This window comes from Dendronephthya gigantea, unplaced genomic scaffold (assembly GCF_004324835.1).
Source record: "Dendronephthya gigantea isolate DGI-Jeju-01 unplaced genomic scaffold, DenGig_1.0 000060F, whole genome shotgun sequence".
Taxonomy (NCBI): Eukaryota; Metazoa; Cnidaria; class Anthozoa; order Malacalcyonacea; family Nephtheidae; genus Dendronephthya; species Dendronephthya gigantea.
The window spans coordinates 1,055,215-1,071,736 of NW_021163070.1; the positions used below are offsets into that span (position 1 = coordinate 1,055,215).

Genomic DNA, 16,522 nt, shown 5'->3' on the forward strand with positions numbered 1-16,522 from the left:
GAGTTCTTCCTGTGGCAATACAATTAGAAAATTCTCGAATGTGCGTTTCCAACGGAGCTACGCCACAATGTTTATGTTGAATAAATTGCTATAATAGAATCAAAGTTCAAGCCATACAAAATAGGCTTTATTCAACATAAAATGTCGAACTATTATTACAAAACATAGCGGCGAAATTATCTCTATGGCAGAGAGCACTGACCTTTATACCGAAGGCTCAAGCACAGCAACCCAAGCCATACATAATCAGTTATTAATAATCATAACAAGTATTGAGAATAAAAATGTACCAGTATTCACCTTTGTTGCTAAGTCATCAGATGAGCCCATACACTCCCCGCATTTACAATGTGCTGATGGACCAACTTTGAACCCCCCAATCTCTTGTGAGCCAAGGTCATATCACCAGATACATAGGCAATTGTGCCTCTGAATGGTCTCATAACTTCCTTAATTTTAAACTAATAAGGTTATTCACCAAAAGGTTATTCACCATCGGTAATAAATATTTTTGTTTCGTGAACTCCAGCTGAGCATAGATATATACGCGCATCAAATTATCACAAGTATACACCGACAGAAAAGGTTCATTCACCATCGGTAATAAATATTTTCGTTTCATGAACTCCAGCTGAGCATGGATATAATTATACGCACATCAAATTATCGCAAGTACACCAAAGTACACCGATGGAAAATGTTCATACACCATTGGTAATAAATAATTTCATTTCGTGAACTCCAGCTGAGCTAATCATAGACATACGTGCACTAAACGGCCACACCATCGGTACCATACGGTTGGTACCAACGGAAAATAAGTGATTTTTCATCGGTATTTTCAACTGATACCTAATTAACTCCTTAGAGCATGACTTCGCAATATCTTTAAATTTGTGACATTTTATTATTGCCACATATTCCATTGCATGTTTCTTAATCGTTTTGTTACAATTCATCACCAAAACGCAATATATTACAATATATATAAATGATATTGTATGCGTGCAATATATTGATTCTTCCTTCTCGAAAATATCTCAAAGTGTGCTCCTGCGTCAGTTATGTATATATATAGAATATCCCGTAAAATTTTAACAACGTATTTTCTTTGTACTCTGCTGTGAGTTTTTTCTTTATCACAAATACTAGTCATTCAAAGGGCCAAAGGGGCTGTTTACATGCACACTTTTTGGCCCGGAATGATTTCAGCCCAGCAGTGAATTGATAAAGGCAGTATGTGTGGCGGCCGATGCTTGTTCACCGTAATGCGCCATGAATGTTTAAAAATAAATCTTGACGATACACTTGTTTGACTTCGCTTTATTAAGTTCTCGTAAGATTCTTTGGCACTTTAATTATTTGCTTAACTTACTTCGCTTTACTTAAGTTCCCTTACGAGTATGTTACAGAGTCTGTCTTAAGATTATTGGTTGTCTCTTTTATATGCTTTACAGTAGGCGTTATGAATATATTAGGCACTCAACACGATAATTTGCATTAATGCACACGCAGTTACACTCCCCCCACAGAAATCCTTTGATTTCTTCTAAGTTAGTCATTGGCTACCAAAAGCACAAGTTTATGAATTGGTCTCTTTAACATTGAAGGGACTCTAAGCCTTTTTCCTTTATCATCCAAGCTTGTATCACCAACAACAAGTTCAACACTTCTGACCAAACCAGTTTCATCAGGATAAGTAGTGATAATCTTTCCGAGCTTCCAATTATTACGAATCTCACTTTCATCTGTCAGTAGGACTATGTCTCCAATCTTAAGATTTCTGCGAGGCTTGTTCCACTTTGTTCTTTTTTGTAATGAATGAAGAAACTCCTTTCTCCATCTTGCCCAAAATTCGTTCATAAAATGCTGAATTCTTCTCCATCTCTTCTTTGAATATAATTCTTTGTTCTGGAAAACTCCTGGCGGTGGTAAAACAACTTGCGTCTTCATAGTCAGTAGGTGGTTCGGCGTAAGGGGAGAAAGGGAATCAGGATCGTTCAAAGTGTTGACAGTTAAAGGTCTGGAGTTCACAACACATTCAACTTCACATATCAGTGTGCGAAAAGATTCATCATCTAAGCAAGTGCTGTTCCTTCGCATTAGGGCATTTAGGACATTCCTGACAGTTCTAATTTGGCGCTCCCAAACCCCACCAAAATGACTTGCCTTTGGAACATTCATTCTAAATTCGACCCAATCACAATTTGACTTCAACAGTTCAGCACCGATTTTCTTATCATCCATCACCTTTAACGCTTCTTGTAGTTCTCGTTGGGCACCAATAAAATTTGAGCCTCGGTCACTTCTTAGTTGACGAACGGGACCTCGTCTACATATGAAACGTCTTAATGCTTGAATAAATGAGTCTGTGTCCATCGTATTCGAGACTTCAAGGTGTACTGCTCGAGAAGCCATACATGTGAACAATGCGACGTATCTTTTCAGCTCTTTACGACGATCTTTAATATACCAAGGTCCACAATAGTCAACAGCGGCATATGTGAATGGTGCAGCTTGTTCAAATCTATCTGTTGGTAGGTCAGCCATCAATTGCTCTTGAGCAGCTCCTCTTAATTTTCGACATGTCACACATTTACTTATCATGTAGGCCACTGCAGATGATCCTCCAATGATCCAGATACCATTGCTTCGTATCTCATTCAACGTTAGACCACGTCCTTGATGAGCAACTCTTTCATGATAATAGCGAATTACCAATTCCGTCACGTGAGTTTTTCGAGGTAGAATGATTGGAAATTTGACGTTGTTGGGAATATCAGCATGCTTGATCCGACCTCCAACTCGCAAAACACCATGAGAATCACAAAATGGATTAAGACGATACAACTGACTTGTCTTTTTCACGGAATGTTTAGATGGCATCTCAAACCTTTCATCCCTTTCTTTCCTGATCGTCAACGTCTTGATATCTTCTTGAAAATGCATCATTTGAACTGACTTGTAGATTTCTATGTCGCCTTGCGTAGGGTTTCAACTGTAAGCTTTGGTTGACAATTATCAGATATAGTTTCTTTGCTCGTTGATTGGCCTGACTTGGCTTTCTTCAACAGCTTTTCCCTGTAGGTAAGACAAACTGCGACGGCTGATCTTGCACGTTGCCAACTCGAGAAAACTTCAATTGCCTGTGCAAGGCACCACGTTCTATTGACATTTAGGGAGAAACAAGATTGTTTAACTTCAGGATCTTCTAATGAAATGTCTTCAACCGTTGTATGTTCAAGCCACTGATCCTCAGGTTGCCACAGAAACTTGGGTCCTGTAATCCATCTTGGGTTCTTCAATAATTGCGAGGCTGTCATTCCTCTGGATCCGTCATCTGCTGGGTTAGAACTTGACTCTACATATTTCCACTGTCCTTTAGTAGTCTTACTACGGATTTGTGAAATGCGATTAGCGACAAATACGTGGAATCTTTTGGAGTCATTACCAATGTAGCCAAGAGCTATTTGACTATCCGTCCAAAACGTTTCGCTTTGTATATCATATTCAAGCTCATTCTTCATCGTTTCGTTGACCTTTACAGAAACCAATGCAGCTGTTAATTCCAAACGAGGTATGGATATGCTCTTTAGTGGGCAGACTCTTGCCTTTCCCATAACTAGCGAACAATGAATTTTCCCTTCGGCGTTCTGAAGGCGAATATACGAACATTGACCATAACCAACGTTGCTTGCATCAGAAAAGTTGTGGAGTTCGGCAGACTTAACTTCTCCAAAATCAATCGGCTTAAAACATCTAGGAATTGATAATTCTTTAAGGCAGGACAGCTCGTTTCTCCACTTTATCCATTTTATCTTTAAATCTTCTGGAATATCGTCGTCCCAATCAATTTGATCACGACAGAGATCTTGAAGTATTCTTTTTCCAAGAAGAATTATCGGTGCCACGAATCCCAGTGGGTCGTAAACTGAACAGACAGTCGCCAAGATTCCTCTTCTTGTTAACGGACGATCTTGTAAAATAATTTCTGAATTCAAAGTTGTCAGTTTCTATGCACCATTGCACGCCCAGTGTTCTTTCAATTGGTAATACAGCTAAGTCAAGATTCTTCACTGCATCCGCACGGTCTGACTCGGGAATTTGCTGAAGAATTTCTCTTTTGTTACTGATGAATTTGCACAGATTGAACCCACCTCGACTGCACATCTCTTTGGCTTGCTTCACCAGGTTAACTGCTTCGGACACGGAGGCGACTGACTTCAGCCCGTCATCGACGTAGAAGTTTCTTCTCAAGAATTCCGCTGCATCCTTTCCAATTTCTTGTTCATTGTCGTCAGCAGTTCGTTTAAGGGCATAGTTCGAGCATCCTGGAGACGAGGCTGCCCCAAACAGATGCACTGTCATCCGATACGTTTGAGGTTCTTGATTTGTGTCTGGGTTGTCTCCAGGCCACCAAAGAAAACGGAGGAAATCGCGATACTCTTTCGAGACCTTTACTTGATAAAACATAGCTTCTATATCAGTTGTGAAAGCAACACTTTCTTGGCGAAATCTTGTTAATACTCCAATCAGTTTATTCGTTAAATCTGGACCTTGGAGTAGATACTGGTTGAGCGATTCTCCTTTGTATTGAGAGGAACAGTCAAATACAACTCGTATCTTCTTAGGTTTCTTGGGATGGTAAACCCCGTGGTGTGGGATGTACCAACATTTTCCTGGTTCTGTTGTTTCTTCATTCGATGGAACTTGCTCTGCATATCCTTTCTTTATCATTTCTTTCATGAATGTGACGTAATCTTCTTTGTACGTAGTATCATTCTTGAATCTTGACTTCAATTGTTGTAGGCGAAACACAGCTAAATTTCGGTTGTTTGGTAATTTGATATCATCATTCTTGAACGGCAGTGGGATCTCATAATGTCCATCTTCTCCAAGGTGGATTCCATCAGAAACCTTTCGCAGGAAATTCTGGTCATCAATTGAGGAATACGTTGGCGAAATGTTAATATTCTCGTTGAAATCGAGTTCGAACATCTTGTTGATCGTTGATGGGTCGATAATTTCTTTTACACGATTTTCTGGAGCGAAAACAATGTTTAGTTGTTTCTCTGAGGCAATCTCCCTGGTCACAATGCGATTACATGACATTTGATAACTTTCAAAGTCTAAGTCGTTTTCATTCAACTTCGAAACAGGACCGATAAACCCCCAACCAAGAAGAGTTTTAATTGCATAAGGATCGTTCTCGTTTCCTGGTATGACTTCCTGTGGCTTGATCGCCTTTGGACAATTTGATCCAATCAGTAGACCAATGTCCACGTTTTCTTGATAACGTGGTAATTGTGTTGTTAGCCTTTCTAAATGCTGCCATCTTTCAGCCATTTCAGGTCGAGGTATCTCGTCTCTTTTTGATGGAATATCATCTCTACAGTAAACGGATTTCGGTAACTCGATTTGGGTGGTTTTTCCTAGGTCTTCTATGATAAGCCCAGCTATCTTCTTTGTTGCTATCATTTCCGTTCCATGCATTGTGTTTAAGTTTAGATGAACATCTATACCATTAAGTCCGAGTTTCTTTGAAGTATCACTTTTAATGAATGTCCCATTACTAGCAGGATCTAATAAAGCGTATACCATTATTTGATGATGGGGATCTTTCTTGTGATGCAACCAAACTGGTACAATCATTGAACTGATTCTGCTTTCGTTGTTATCTTGATTGGATTTCACAGCATTTCGTACGCTTACACAGTTGTTAATTGTAGAACCAGTGGATTTGGGGTCCTTATTGGGCAATTCTGAGGAAGTTTGCGTTGAGCACTCTTTCTTGTTGCCACTCTTCGTTGCATCATGTAACAATGTAGGATGTTTTAGTTGGCAAACATCACACTTCTTTCTAGTGAGACATCTTCTAGACACATGACCAACACGAAGGCATCCGAAACACAATTCTTTCTTCCGAATGAAATCCATTCTTTCACTTAACTTCATTTCTTGAAACTTCTGACAATTCTCCAAAACATGATTCTTTGCACACAAAGTACACTTGTGCACATCAGGTGGACTTCTTTCTTTGTCAGTAAGCGATAGGGGATTGACGATGGTTGAAAAATTACTGGACTGTTCATTCCTTTTCCATTTACGAATGTCTTGCTCTTTACCTTCGTTCTTCCTATCACCTCTCTTTTCTTCTTTAATGGCATAAGGAGAAAACACAGGATTTGTAGCAAAAGTTGCTTCGTCTTTCACAAATTCTACGAAATCGTGGAATTTGACTGCGTCTTTTTCAGTTAAGATTTCATTCGCTCGACGGCACCATCTTGCAATTGCGAAATTTGGTAATTTTGAGCAAATCTTCTTTATGACATCTTCGCTATTTAACACTTCCATGTGTTTAAGTGTCTTCATAGCTTCTTCCGCTTGTACAAGAAAATCTGAAAATTTCAATAGACCAACACCATCTCCTGAGTCCTTTATGGTAGCCCAATTCAATAACCTTTCTTTGTAGGCATAAGCAACGCGATATGGATGACCAAATCTTTCTTTCAGAACAGTTCGTGCTTTCGTGTAGGCTTCTGGAGAGTTCAATGTGACTAAGCCTTTGATAACTTCTCTTGCTTCCCCACTTGTGAACTGATTCAAATAATAAAGTCTTTGCTTCGGATCCTCGACTTTGCTTTCAATGAGGGATTCGAAGGAATTAATGAAATAAGGATAATCAAAATAATTACCAGAAAACATTGGTGGTTGTTGTTTAGGTAAGGAATTCAATACTTGTTGCTTAGCCAATTCAACTAATAAAGGTCCAACACTATCAGGTTGATCTGGTTTCACATCATTAGATTGTGATTCATAAACATTTGTTTCTTTCTCAGGAATGACTTGACGTTCTTCGCCCTTTAAGACTGGAGGAACAGTATATGTAGAAACGAATTCTTGAGCGTTTGCATTCAATTCGAACGTCGCTGGAACATGCCGAGGAATTGCTTCATCAGGCATGGCTGACTGAAGAATATTTTCATTAGGCATAGCTAGCCACGAGTAGTCAGAAACATCAGGAATATCTTCGTCGTCCGATGTAGCTTCATCACCAATCAAATCTTGCTTATGAGTATGCACTCTTGTTCCCAGTACCTCGAATCTACGCTGTTCTTGTGGGGGATGGGTTTTTTGGGTTGTTATGCTTTTTCCTTGCCCACGATATTGATCGAAAGCTTGCATTTCATTAGTGCGAGATATGTCCCGTTTTTCACATTCTTCTTCAAATTTCTTAAGAGCTTCTTCTTCTGCTTTGGCTTTAGCGATTTCCTTTAATGTTTTTTTTTTTATATTCTGCTTCTTTATCAATAAAGTCCATTTCAACTAGCAATGAAGCTGCTTTCGCGGCGGCTTTTGCTCTTCTTGATCGAACTGATGATGTTGATTTTCCCGACAAACGCGATAACGTGCTTGACTGTGAACTTCTCTGTGTACTTCTCTCTTCTACGGCCTTTATTCTTTCGTTAACTCCTGTTCGAGATAGAAAATGTTCGCGATCACGTATATCTAGCCATCGGTACGCTTCGGTGATTTCTTGCAACGATTCTAGATTTGAATAGTAATTATCGTGTGCTTCGTTTAACCTTTCTCGCAATTTATCTAGTTCGTCTCGTTGTCTTTCTAGAATCGAAACATCGACTGTATCGAAAGGCTGATCGAGCAAACGATTTACGTAAGTGATTTTTCTTCGAAGGTTTGCTCCAGCCAACGTTCTTAGTTGCAGTAAATCCTTTATATCAGTCACACGTCTAGGGTCCAAAGTTCTACTTCGTCTTTGACGTCTTTCATCAACGATTTCACTCTGCGCTCTATCTTCATCTTGATCCTTTACTTCAGCGCTGAAAGTCTTCAATCTTGTTATTGCTGGCATCGAATTTGATCTTTCCATAGTTGATCTCAATCAGCTCTGGTTTCGTCTTTGTATGTAGAGAATCTTACTGTGGCGGCCGATGCTTGTTCACCGTAATGCGCCATGAATGTTTAAAAATAAATCTTGACGATACACTTGTTTGACTTCGCTTTATTAAGTTCTCGTAAGATTCTTTGGCACTTTAATTATTTGCTTAACTTACTTCGCTTTACTTAAGTTCCCTTACGAGTATGTTACAGAGTCTGTCTTAAGATTATTGGTTGTCTCTTTTATATGCTTTACAGTAGGCGTTATGAATATATTAGGCACTCAACACGATAATTTGCATTAATGCACACGCAGTTACAGTATGTTAGTAGAGCTATTTTGAATTTCAGCCACACGTAAATTACTATTTCATGGGTGTTTGTTTATGTTTTAAATAAATATAATTAATTGTGATTAATTTTGCCTATAAACAAAAAAGCCACACATTTGAATCATGAATAATAGAATAGAAATTATGCTATCAGTCATGCTAAATCAAACGTTTCAAGCTTAAAACGTGCATTAACTTTGTCTTCGATTCAATATGGTGTAATATTATGGTTTTGGCATACTTTTTGTCAACTATTGAAGGTAAAAGGTTAAAAACCTTACTTTGTAGCAATTCATAATAGTGAAAACGTCAACGAAACCGTAAAACGCCGCTTCATACTTGAACGGAAGTGATATATTCCAGCCTATATCGTTACAAACAATAAACATTAAAGTCGAGATATTATTTTAATCTATATACTATCCAATTAACATTTCAATTCTTTGCTTAACTAAACATCCGCAGTGTATTATTTGTTTTTCATCGTAACATCTGCCCGTGCCGTTGCGTTGCTATGAATGCATCACAAGTTCGCGTTTGTGAAGGACATCCACTTTTATATACCATTAATACTGTATCTAATCACTTTACAGCAATTCAGACAAGAAATATTAATAATGCACTGCATGCTTGGAAACATTTTGGGTAAAACAATTGCTAAATAATTATGTTCATTCGTATTATTTATGTTTCTGCCGTATCTATGATTGTCAATAGCATTTATACAGAGGCTACATACTTCCACAGTTCGTTTTAGCGAGATCCTCTAACGAGGTTGCAGCTTATCTGGCTTATCATGCTTTTATTTTCACTTTTCTCTCCACGCCATTTATGTGTAAATATATCTTGTGGAACATGTCAAAATAAAACCAACATGGGGCATATCAGTCCATATTATTCCAAATCCATTTCATCTGATCACATCTCTTTCTCGTCTTCTGTCTATCCCAGTATAAGTCGATGTCAGGATACACTCACAAGTAACTTGAGGTGCACATCCATTACCCAACAAAAACAACAAAAATTTGAATGTTTCTCCATCTGACAGAGGCTTCTTCCAGGAAACCCTTTTTATTTCGTTTGGCCAATCCTTAACCTGATAGAAAGCATCTCCGTCCAATAGTGATAGCAATTCACGTCTTTTCGCATATATTTCTTTTTTCGAACACTGCAAAACAAAACTTTCAAAATCACGCAGTTCTATTTTGCTTTTGTGTATACTTCATATACCAGAAGCGACAATTCAAAGTCTTCTGGGTTGTTATTAACTTAAAAGAGTATATTCAGGTTTCCCACAACTTATTTAATACCTATCCCCTAGCACAAAGACCAATTGAATTAACATGAAAAACCGTGATGGGATAGACCTTAAGTTTTAACCTATATATATATAGTGCATGCAGTTGAGTATTATATATAGTTAATTTCAAAATTATTTTATCCTATATACACAGCCATTTGCTATGTTCCGCCATTTTTCGCACATTTTGTTGAATCGCAAAAGCTGCTGTTAACCTAAAACTTTCAAACGTACAACTATTATCTTCCTATTTCCTATAATATATAACACAGTAGCAGTTATATTACCACAATTGATACCTTTCTATATATTTAATACTACGGTTCGAATGTCTTTTATTTACTTCATTTCTACTCTCACACACAGGCACCGCACTTATACGGCTTTTTCCTTAACGCTAACGGAATTTATTCTCTCTACACCAAAGTAAGACAATAGCATAACGGAAAACCATCCAAAGATAACCCGATTGTTCAAGAACAACTCTATTGAACGTGTCTCTCAATGTGCGACCTGCGACCAGTTTGGCATGTAAATTAAAAAAATGCACCTCGCAGGATGTTAGTAATTTAAAACAGCTGCACCAACTGTATGCCAGTTCGAATTACAATGCGGGAGTTCAAAGCTTCACAAAACTGTTTACAATATTTATGGTGTAGCAATTTTTTCATATTACGCTGTCATTTGACTCATTTAAGCGTATTTCTGAGTTAAATGCAGACCTCCCTAACATTAGGTTTGCACATATAAAATTCGATGTTTGAAACGAGCTTAACACTGATTTTGATTTTACGAATACATGTTGTTCCATGCAGCATTTACATGCAATACTGATTCGTCCTTTACGAAGTTTCGCGTATAATGAGTGCTAAATGCGCCACAAGTCTGCAATATGCATAATACATATCCATAAATGCATACAGCGGGGGACCAGCCCATTCTTGATAATGGCTATAGACTACAAACACTCACGGCTTCAACACAAATGAGGAATGTAATAATCACACACAACCATGCAACGGACATGTAATACAAGTTGATGTTATGGGCTATTTACCCTTTATAAATGTTCATATTCTCTCTCCACAAAACGACAATATACAGTCAAATATAATAATTTATCACATTCATTTATGATGTATTGCATTTTGCATTGTTATTCGAGACGATTATACCGACAGATAATAAGTATTTACCAATGGTGATTTTGATTACTATCGGTACCGACGGTACCGATGGACAGAGGTTTTGGGGGCCTATCTGAATACCCCACGCAGGCGAAGCTGCCGAAAAATGCAGGTGTGACTGGCTTCGAAAACAAAGCGTGCTTGACAGTAATTTCCACCCCCATGCATGGGTACGGATGGACAGTATGTACTCACAGAAGTTCAATTAAATTCTCCATCCGTACCGACGGAGAATATGTATTCACCGATGGTATATTAAACTTTCCATCGGTACTGACTGAGTCTATCTATTTACGGATGGTGAATTGCCTTACCATCGCTACCGGCGGACACGGTTTTTGGAGGGCTTCCTTAGCCAAACCAAACTACTTGCTTTGCCAACTGACACAGTTATTTACCGACCGTAAAATCAATTCTCCATCGGTACGGACGGAGAATATCTATTTACCGATGGTATATTCAATTCTTCATCGGTACCGACGGAGTCTATCTATTTAGCAATGGTTAATTGCCTTATCATCGGTACCGACAGACAATCTTTTTGTAGGCTACCTTAGCCAAACCAACCCCTTGCTTTGCCAACAGACACAGTTATTTAGCGACTGTGAATTCAATTCTCCATCAGTACCGACGTTGTCTATTTTTTTACCGATGGTGAATTGCCATACCATCGGTACCGATGGAGAGGTTTTTGGAGGGCTACCTAAGCCAAACCAAACGGACACAATTATTTACCACTGTGAACCTAAATGAGTAAAAAACCAAAATTTAGATACCTCATCTAATATATATGGATCATTTAATATTTATTCCAAGCTCTTTGAAATGGTATCTCAATGACTTCTTCTGGTTTAGAAACCATCTTTTTTTTAACACCATTTATTTGGTGACAGTGTGTTACCCCCAAAACTCTACGCACTGGCTCCTAATAGAGGGAAGGGAACATAATAAGCGCTTAACCCATTAAGCAGCATTGCGCCCTAGATTGGTTCATTTCACTACAGTCAAATGGTTCAAATATCCAATACAAGATAGACACAGGAGCTCAAACCAACGTCCTACCGCTGTCAACATACAACAAACTCAACATTAAGTCCACATTAGAAAAAACTGACATGAAATTATCAGCATATAATGGCGGGGATATACCAGCCATTGGAAAGTGTGAATTAATTCTAGAAAACAAGAATGAAAATCATAAAGTTATGTTCATTGTCACCAACACTGAATCACCACCACTTTTTGGTCTTCAAACGTGTCAACAGCTGAACATTATCAAATGAATATGGATTGTCAACACCTTGGAACCAAATTTGTTGCAAAAATATGAAGATGTATTTAGAGATATCAGATGTTTACAAGGAGAGCATCACATTGTCACAAATCCTGACGTCCAGCCTGTCGTACATCCATCTAGAAAGATTCCCATATCAATGATGAACTAACTTAAAGCCGAATTAGAAAGAATGAAGCAACTTGACGTAATAGAAAAGATAGATGAGCCAACCGACTGGGTTAGCTCCTTGGTGATCGTCAAGAAGCCTGATGGCAAAATTTGCTTATGTCTTGATCCGAGGGATCTCGATAAAGCAATAAAATGACTCCATCATCCCATGCTAACTGTCAATGAAATCTTATCTAAGCTTGGGGGAGCACAAATATTTCCAAAATTAGATGCGTCTAATGGCTATTGGCAAGTAAAGGTCAACAATGAAAGCTCAAAATTACTCACATTTAACACACCGTTCGGCTGGTTTAGATATAAGAGACTGCCATTTGGAATACAAGAAATTGAAGAAGTGCCTTCAGAGTGACGGAAATGACGTTTCTTGGGCATCTCATCTCCGCAAATGGAATCAAGCCAGACCCTCGTAAAAACGAAGCAATTGTGAAGATGCCAATACCGGGAAACAAAACCGAGCTCCAAAGATTTCTTGGAATGATCGATCAACTATCCCGGTAAATTTATTCCCAATTTATCAAACGAAACAGCACCACTACGGCAGTTACTGGAAAAGGATGTTCAATGGCATATTGAACAGCAACACGAAGCAGCAGTTGAAACGCGGAAGAAGATGATTACCAGCAGTCCAGTGTTAGCCTAGTATGAATCAAAGTTACCTACAACAGATGCATCAAAAGCAGGCCTTGGAGCAGTTGTGGAACAGAAGCACGAAGAATCCTGGAAACCAATCACATACGCCAGTCGAGCCATGACCCAGTGTGGGCAGCATTATGCACAGATCGAGAAGGAGACACTTGCTATAGTATTTGCGTGTGAACGATTCCATGAATATACCTATGGAATGCGGGTCATAGTACAAACAGACCACAAACCACTCAGGCCAATTTTTTTCCAAACCGATTAACAAGGCACCTCCAAGAATTCAGAGATTCCTGCTACGACTGCAGAAATATGATCTTCAAGTTGAATTTACCCCTGGAAGTGGGATTCCTGTAGCCGATGCACTGCACTCAGCAGAGCGTATCTTACACAGCCTGTCGAGGCGGAAGTTCCAGAGCAAGAAATCCGATGTCATGTTCATTCCATAATTAACAGTTTACCTGTGTCAGCATCTAAATTAGATGAAATTAAGAGAGAAACTACAAAGGATTGAAAATCTCCAGAAAATGAAATATTTCATTCAAGAAGGATGGCCCAATGACAAAGGGACAATACCAGATGCAGTCAAACCATACTTAACCCATCAAGATGAAATTTCAGCAGCAGAAGGCATCATGCCAAGAGGCAGTTGCATTATTGTGCCAACAACAATGAGAAAAGAGATGAAGAAGCGGATACACAAAGGTCATCTTGGCATAGAAAGGTGTAAGGCGCGTGCTCGAGAAGCATTGGCCTGACATGTCTTCAGTAATTACAGACATGATTTTGCAATGCAGTACCTGTCTTGAGTCTTGAAAAAAACATCAACGTGAACCATTGCAACCCTTACCACTAGTAACTGATTTATTCAAAATGCAAGGCAAAGATTACCTTCTCGTAGTTGACTACTACACCAATTATCCAGAAATTAGCCTCCTACCAAATACCTTAAGCTCCACTGTAATCAAGCATACCAAGTCAATATTTGTGAGACACAGTATTCCGTAAGTGGTCATATCCGATAATATTCCCTAGGAATTCGCAAAGGAATGGGAATTTCAGCATGTTACTTCGAGTCCTTATCATCCCGAAGTGAATGGTAAAGCTGAACGAACAGTCCAGACCATAAAGTCGTTACTGAAGAAAGCATCTAGAGATAAAGAAGATCCATACCCCTAGCCTTGATGAATTTCAGAGCGTGTCCAGGTCCAGATTGAACACCAGCACCAGCCGCTATGTTAATGAATTGAAATTTGCGCACAAGGTTACTGTTACGTCTCCGAATAAGGTACAGCTAACCGTCAGCAAATAAATTAATCTTTATTACATACCAACGGTAAAAACTACAAAGTACAAACATAAATAATATTTTAGCTATTTACACGAATCGATTACAAGACTTAATACATAGCAAATACAAACATATACTTACGTCCTTGACGGATAATAATTTGACACTCCAAATAGTCTATAATATGTTGTACTCCAATACTCCAATACTTAGATAAGGCCAGTTTATAGTCTCCAAACGTTTGCAAAAGAAGTCAACTAAATCTGCGGGTTAATGTTTATATAGTTACGGTGGACTGGGTCCGATAAACTAAATTACATGACGTATTGTCACACTCCTCGCCCAAGGTCATGTTGTTACATGTCCTTGCTATATATAGCAAACATTAAAATAATGACAACTGCTTATTTGTTAGTACGCATGATTAGCACTAAATCCTTAATAAGACGCACATAGTGCTTCTTCTCACCGTCTATCACAATTACTAGTTTCACCTTACGAACCTTTCCATCCTTACTTTTCATGGCTTCTACTATTTTTCCGAGGGGCCAGTGGTTACGTGAAGAGTTATCATTCATTATTACGAGGTCGTCAACTTGAAGGTTGGTCTTTATTTCATTCCACTTCGATCTAGTTTGCAAAGATTGTAGGTACTCGTGTTTCCATCTGCTCCAAAATTGATCTGCCAAATATTGGGCGCGTCGCCAATAGCGTCTAGTGTACAGATCTTCCGGTAAAAATATTCCAGGTGGAGGTAAAAGTGGTTTAGTTTTCATCGTGAGGATTGAGTTTGGGGTCAGTGGTTGTGCTTGTTCAGGATCGGCTGATATCGTGGTTATGGGTCGCGAATTGACAATGCCCGTAACTTCGGCCATAAGCGTGACTAGTAGCTCGTGTGTCAGTTGGTGTTTCCCGAGACTTGACAACATCCCATCTAGCACCCGTTAGATTGTTCTGATTTGCCGTTCCCAAACTCCGCCAAAATGCGAGGCATGAGGGGGATTAAGCAGCCATTCACAATTTTGCTCTGAAACGTAGCGATTGATTGCCCTTTAATCCATTGAATTTAAAGCATCGTCAAGTTCTGATCGACCTCCTACAAAATTTTTCCGTGGTCACATCGTAACAATGCTGGGGGGCCTCTGATTGCAAAAAATCTTCTTAGAGCGCAAATAAATGAACTTGTGTCCATTGATTCAAGAACTTCTATATGGATGGCTCTACAATTGAGACATGTAAAGACTAAGCCCCATCTTTTTGAATTCAAGGCTCCGCCTCTTAACTTCTTCGTTAATACAGTCCATGGGCCAAAGACGTCGAAGCCAACGTTCGTAAATGGAGGAGGAGTATCTAGTCTGTCTTCGTTTAGGTCGGCCATGACTTGTATCAAAGGTTTGCCTCTTAATTTCTTACATGTGAGACAGTGGTTAACGTAATTCGATATTCGTCGACTCGCTCCCATGATCCAAAATCCAGCATTACGTATTCTTCCATATGTGAGTTGTCTTCCTTGATGATGAATTTCTTCGTGGTAACGACGAATTATGAGTGTAGTAAGATGAGAAGCTTTAGGGAGGATTGCTGGGTGCTTTTCTCCATAATCCATGTCAGCACGTCTTAGTCTTCCACTGACTCGCAATATTCCCTTATTGTCCAAGAATGGTTGTAGCCGATATAAGCTGGACTTCTTCATCTGTGACGAAGTTGTTTGTTTGTGGGTTTCTAGGTTCTCCAGGATTTGCATGTTTTCTCCGTATGTCTCCCTCTGGACTGTTTTGATCATGATATTCTCTGCCTTCTTTAGATTGGATAAAGATAGGTGTTGCGGAGGTGTGGTTTCTCTAGGGTTGCAGATATTTCATCCGCTTCTTCGAGCTTTAGAGCTTGTTATCTTCCTGATCAACATAGCTAGTGCAGTTCTTAAGGTAAACCTACTAGAAATTCGTTGAAATCTTTCTGATCCTAGTCCAGCATTCACCAACTTTATTCCACTGGCATATGTTGTTACTTCTTTCCTTATCTCTGGATCTTCCTGGTTAATTTCGATGGCTGATAGATCTTCAGGTGGTAGGTCCAGTTTGAGGAGATCTTAGGATCTGAGGATAGATGTAGAAGGCGTGGAACATCTGCTCAATGTCACAAATAAGACTGATCTTCTTCCTTCTAAATCTGACCAGGATCCCCAAAAGACTGTTGATGGAGTCAGGACCAGAGAGAAGCTCACAATTAAGAGACTGGCCTTGGAATACTGCTGACAAGTCAAATACTACTCGAATCTTTTTTGGTTTGTGGGGATGGTACACACCAAAATGAGGCAAGTACCATATATTATTACGGTTCGAAGCTTGAGTTGCATCTTCTTGTAAAGGGGAATTCTCTTTGGCGACTTGAGCATGTCCCCATTCAAAT

The 16,522-nt window shown here is 39.1% G+C and overlaps 2 protein-coding genes across 2 annotated transcripts; both read right to left on the reverse strand.

Moving 5' to 3' along the window:
* Positions 1-1,554: 1,554 nt before the first annotated feature.
* On the reverse strand, positions 1,555-2,949 carry LOC114530159. Its single transcript, XM_028551740.1, has one exon. It carries the CDS (start codon positions 2,947-2,949, stop codon positions 1,555-1,557), a length of 1,395 nt encoding a protein of 464 aa, XP_028407541.1.
* A 909-nt stretch (positions 2,950-3,858) lies between these two features.
* On the reverse strand, positions 3,859-7,185 carry LOC114530160. The gene has a single exon (XM_028551741.1). The coding sequence runs from the start codon at positions 7,183-7,185 to the stop codon at positions 3,859-3,861; it is 3,327 nt and encodes a 1,108-aa protein (XP_028407542.1).
* Positions 7,186-16,522: the final 9,337 nt, after the last annotated feature.